This window comes from Larimichthys crocea, chromosome VI (genome assembly GCF_000972845.2).
Source record: "Larimichthys crocea isolate SSNF chromosome VI, L_crocea_2.0, whole genome shotgun sequence".
NCBI lineage: Eukaryota > Metazoa > Chordata > Actinopteri > Sciaenidae > Larimichthys > Larimichthys crocea.
Genome location: NC_040016.1, coordinates 17,494,051 through 17,500,050, shown reverse-complemented (window position 1 = coordinate 17,500,050; position 6,000 = coordinate 17,494,051). Strand labels below are relative to the sequence as shown.

The window sequence follows — 6,000 nt, the reverse complement described above, 5'->3', positions numbered from 1 at the left end:
AGTAGCAAATAAAAAGAATAAAATGATTCGTTACTGATAATCCAGATCATGAAAATGTAAACAAACAAACCCACAAACAAGGATTGGATTCTGGATACCTGCCACTTCTGACGTTGGCCTTAAAGAGAGGAAAGTTTTGAGTTAATGTGTTGATAGTCATAATAACGTTTGTGTTTATTGATGCGGTCTTCTTCAAACTATTCGAGACAACCTGATTCTTAATATTTCTAATGTTATTTTGAATACTTTTTTATACTAAATTAACTAATGATCTTGTAGATACATAATGTCAAGAATTTGTAGTTATATGGCATACACCAGCCAGCAGTTAAATGATACTAAATAATAATAAATCCGATTATATCCCTAATGTAGAGAACACAACCGTTTGTAGAAACCATATTTATTCCACCACCTGCACCACTGCACTATCATCAGTCCTTTATCCAGTTTACAATGTCTGTAGATAGATACACATATATATATATCTATATTTATGCACACCTTTCAAATATGTATATAGTTATTTTTTATATTTATGTTTCATGTTTTTTTTTTATGTTATGCTTGTCTTTTAAACTGTACTTATGTCTATAAGTATGTATGTACAATTTAGAGCAAAGTGAACCGGAGTCAAATTCCTCGTGCGTGTACACACACCTGGCCAATAAAGCGATTCTGATTCTGATTCTGATTCTGTTTCTGATTCTGATACTACTACCAAACATGCCGTGTATACACATACTGATACTGTTAGACTGTTGTTTTTGTTTATATTGTTCATTCTGTTCATACTATTTACTAGTATACTACTATTATATCTTCCAAATTTGCCACTGTCTTTTCTTGGATGTCTTTTAGCTTGTATATACTGTATATTTTTTTTAACATCTTTGACTTATATTTTATATATTTCATGTTTATTGCTGTTTGCGCCAGGATAAGAGGGAAATGGAATTTCAATTCTCTGTATGTCCTGTACATATGGCAGCACTGATAATAAAGTTGACTTGACTTGACTTGATGTGTCACTTTTACACACAATCCTCATATTATCATTTATACAGTGTATAAGTATATGCTGAGACCCATCATGAACAACTCCTCACACCCCCTGCATGACACTATGGTGGCCTTAAAACAGCTTCTTCAGCAACAGACTGCTACTCCCGCCATGTAAGAAGGAGTGCTACCAAAGGTTTTCCATTCCAAGACATGGTTATAAATTAAAGTATTAATAATCTGCTAACATTGTAATGGATCAATAATAATACTAACTAGAAAATTCCCACAGAAATTTTGGGAGTGACGAGTGGGCTGTTGCCGGGGGTCTGTATTCAAAAAGCACACCTCAAATAGTCATTTTTAACATGTTTATTTACACACATGAGCAGCTAGCGTTAACGCGCTAGCCACTAATTCTAGCATTAGCCACAAATGTTAGCAATGTTATCTTGTCTTTACTACAATGAGAAAAGTCTTATTTTGAAGGGACTCTTATTTTGAAAATAGCCCCTCCCCTCTCTCCTCCTTCAGGCAGGCTTGAGGTTGCCAAGCAACCAGGACCAACTGCCGGCCCTAATCAGCCGAGCAGTTACTGCACCTGTTAGAATGTCAGTTGGAAATGCTGACAGAGAGAGAGAGAAAATGCTGAGACCACCCCTCGAACAGGAAGGATTTCTGGCCAAACCGTATTTCCAATCATTGAACCGAAATCACTGGGAGCATCCTGAGCCCTTCCTGAACGCCTACATAGTTATTTTGTGCTGATAAAGTGAAGAAATGTGACCTTTAGAGCGATTTAAAGAAGCGTTACTTACTTACTTACTATTTAACATGGCAGTCTGTGAATGGGTGTTGCTGGCGCATCTTTGTGTGTTATGCCAAAACTATAAGGCTGACAGCTTTAGCAGACGAATGTGAGTGAGAAGACAAATTTTCCTATGTTTCTATGTATAAATGTCTGTAGTGGGGCATTTGAGGCCACGGTAGTCGACGTTTTATTTTTCACTGATTTTTTTTTCTCGCCTCCTCACTCTAGCTGATGATGTCATCCATTCTAGGGCAGACATTCCGCACAATACACATCCATTATAAACCCAGAAATTTGACTAAAAACCTGCTCAACTTTAAGCCTTGATAGTTTAAAAACGGTTGTGTGGCTGTCGATGAGTGTAGTGAATCAATGAAGAGAAGGCAAGAGTATCTACATTTTAAAGTTTAAATGAAGTCTCTCGGTGAAAGTATGCCAGAGCAGTTTATTGTTGAAAATATCTGTTAAATTTTTTATTTCTTTTTGGGTTTCCCATTCATTCCTATGAGAGATTTTTTGCAGTTTTTCGCGAATAATGCAAAAATGTTAGTTGAAGTTAAAATTTTCTTATTTTGTGACAAAGAAATCTTTTCCCTGTCCATTATGACAAATTCTCAAACATGCTCTCAATGTAAGGATGCAAGTTGTGTAATAATGAGTTAACGATATAAGGTAAGTTTCAGCTTAAAGCTCATAAATCATGTATCAGGACACCTGGAATGATTAAATGCTTTTGTTTATTCTGTATTACTTTTACATGAAGTATAAAACAAAGTACAACAAACCAAAATAGAAAATAAATGAGAAAAAAAATGGGAATGGGTGTACCACCTTGATTTCCTAACTTTCTTTCTTGATTTCTTAGTTAAAACATAAAAGTTTCATCAGTGGATCACACGCTCATGAAGCAGGTTAGAATTCACCAAATAATTAATATACAACATACCAAGAGTGCATACACAAAATATTGATAGAACAACTCAAGATAGATTAATACAGTCTTAAGTACACTACTGGTTAAATTTTGTCAGTCCTCTGTTCTTTGTTATTACAAAAATGTATAAGCATCATGTATATTTCACCAGACTGTGCAAGCTTTGAAATTAAATTGCACCGTCATTAGGATTGCATAGTGTGTTAGAGCAGAAACCAAAGGAAGCCCTCGTAAACTTTCCAGCGAAGCAGGTAGATGGTAGATGGACACTGGTCGTCAGTAACCCCCTCTTTTTGCTGATTAGGTTTGCAAGGTCTGCTTTAATTACAAGATTTGTTTGACAAACGTCTACATTTTATGGGTATTATTCACAGATTGCACCAAGGGACCACCTGGTCCATCCCTGTGTTATGAGTTTTGTTCCCTGAATATACAGCTCCATCCATATATATATCATCTATATATATATACTATATATATATATGGGGTGTGTTGTGGCGTGTGTGTGTGTGTGTGTGTGTGTGTGTGTGCGTTTGTGTGTGTCTCCCCCACTTGTGCCTCGAGATGATAAGTGCCTCAAGCTGATTTCTTCTTGTGCTTGGCTGAGTCATGCAAACATTCTGCTGCAAACGTATGATGCAATGTTAAAGCTAAGATGAAGTGCTTTTATTATTATTTTTTTTTTTCCTAGGTGGTCTTAAAAACCGGGCTAAAACCAAATGTCAAGCATTACATTTGTAAAATTATTAACACATTTAATGTAAGATGAAGTGGGGGGGATAGTTCAATTAATTAATCAGTCCACACATTAGAAACCTGCTGTACGTACCACCAGTGCAAAGTGCAGTAATTCAATGGATCCTGTTTACTTTGAAATGATTAAACATCTTTCCAATATCGTGTGTTTGGCATGATCGAGTGTTAAAATGGGACAAAAAATATATATATTTACATGTTGACATTTAGGGTTCATCACTGAAATACAGTATAATCCAGTACAAAGAACCTATAAATTATGGCAAGGAGCACAAGGAACGCACAAGATACCAGAAAACCAAATACATTTTGCAAATACATCTTAATGCAAATATTTTATTTTTTTTACCCTTTATTTTGTTCATACGATTACTTTACTTGCCAATCAAGGGTTAGGCGCTGTGGCGGGTTTTAGATGTGGCTCAGCTTTGCAAGTGCATTCACAAGTGCTTTTAAATCCAGTGACTGAACACAGAAAAATAACCCAGATACATGATGACTTGCCTCTATTGACTACAGATTTACAGTACCAACAAGAATCCTGTTGGGATTATTCAAAGTAATTTTTTTTTACAGCGTTGCACAAAGACAAAACACGGTTCGAATGAGTGTGGAGAGGAAGGGGGAAAGGGAACACTTGCTCTGTTATGCAATACAAAACGGAGAGGGGCTATGACTCTTCAGCAATACAAAGTACATTGGCAATGTATATTAGATGAACGGTTGTGAACTTATCTTTTGTACAAAATAACCTGGTAGCCTGAAAACAGTCATGATATTGGTTTTAGCCTTTTTTCCTTACACCAGTTTTTTTGTTTTTTTAAATGGGCCGACAGGAAAAGTCCCTGGCATTAACAGTGATAGCCCTCCCAGTAAACTCTCAAAGCTCCTCAAGGAAGAATCCTAAGAATAATATTTGCTCCTGAACCGTTAGTTATAATGCCTCATTGTTATAATAAAATAGACATTTGAGAAAGTGCAATGTTAAATCTATCCTGACTAACAATGCTTTGAAGTTATTCATCGTTACCCTCCATTATACGACTAATATTCCACTTCAAAAGTACTGTCAAAACTGTTAAATCTTATTTACAATCTTCTTTCTGCTACTGTTGTCATCTCCCAGCTGGGTTGACTATCCAGAAACCATCGACTGAGAGAGACAAGTCAAGCATTTATACATTTATACAATTAAAAATATCTATACAGTAACATACAGTATCTAAAATACAACAGGCCTTTATAGGTACAGTACAGAATATGGCCTCTTTCCTCTTTTATTTTAATCCCTTTGGATATCTGTCAGGGCTTCCACTACTAGTCAAAACCAAAAGGAGAATTTATAACAGATTTATTAAAAATTAATATAGGAATGTATGGCTGAAGTTTTATAAGGCAGGAAATATATTAGGGCAGGAAAAATCTATTTGGCTTCATCATCATGGGACAAAATAAACGTTCTAAATAATGCACACAGACTGAGATTGGCTACTTGAATAATGTTTTGCTTTCCTCTGCCCTCTTTTATTCGTCCATGTTAGTGAGGAATGACAGCACGTGCATTGTGTGCGTTTGATTGAAAGCTGCATGTAAAAAATATTTCAATAGAAGTGTTTTAGCTTGTGGATTCTGTGTAAACACACACAAGGGGAAGTGTTTTAGGAGGTTTGTACAGAGGTACAGAAGAGGAAGATGGATTTTCACAAAGACATTAATACAGAAATAACGCAGTGGTCCTGTTGTGTGTGTGGTTTTGTCTTTTCCCCATAAAACAGGGCAGCAACAGGGGCTTTTTTTTTTGTCTTTGCCATAAGCTCTACATGTTGCTTCCGTCCCAATTCGCAAAAATCTATCTATAAAACACAGTGAACAACTCCAAACCTGGCAAATCACAGACATGCAGTAGCCAAGAGATGCTGGTGTCACACAGTGCTGGGTGGCAATACATGTGGTTCATGCTTTTTTTCCATTTTACCATCTGCCAGCGCCATAGACTGTGGATGATGGCTAAACAAGGACCAGGACCATCACAACACCTCACATGTTGTAAGCGACATAGATGGGATCCAGCTGGTCAGCGAGGAAGGAGTCACGGAGGTGCATGCGTTGCTTCTCTCCTCTGGAGTTGATGGGAATAACCCCGGGGTCCACAATAACCACCACACCCACGATGAGGTGGTGCTCCTCAAGGACCACGTTGGTTATCAGAGGCACCAGGTCCAGTGCATCCTGCTCTGAACCACAAAGCTCAGACACCACAACCAGTAGATTGGTCCATGTAAAGACAGCACTGTGTGGGGGGACAAGAACGAGGTGAGAATACAGTCAAGAACAACAAGGAATAGTTTGACATTTTGGGGGAATTGACACCACTCTTTATGTTTGTACACCAAACAAAGAATAAAAATGTCAAGTTGTGGTTAAACAGACAAGGACTGAAGCTTATCAGGTGCTCGCTGTAGCTTCCCATTAACATCTAGAAACGAGAGTGGTATTG

The 6,000-nt window shown here is 37.1% G+C and overlaps 1 protein-coding gene across 5 annotated transcripts in view; it reads right to left on the bottom strand.

Moving 5' to 3' along the window:
• Positions 1-4,318: 4,318 nt before the first annotated feature.
• The window catches only part of LOC104931277 (disco-interacting protein 2 homolog B-A-like), a 39,209-nt gene continuing 37,527 nt past the window's right edge, over positions 4,319-6,000 (bottom strand). For all 5 annotated transcript variants that reach the window (XM_027279492.1, XM_027279495.1, XM_027279493.1 and 2 more), the window contains one exon: positions 4,319-5,793. In XM_027279492.1, the coding sequence (XP_027135293.1) occupies positions 5,541-5,793 (253 nt within the window). In that variant the 3' untranslated portion in view covers positions 4,319-5,540. The remainder of the gene's footprint in view (positions 5,794-6,000) is intronic.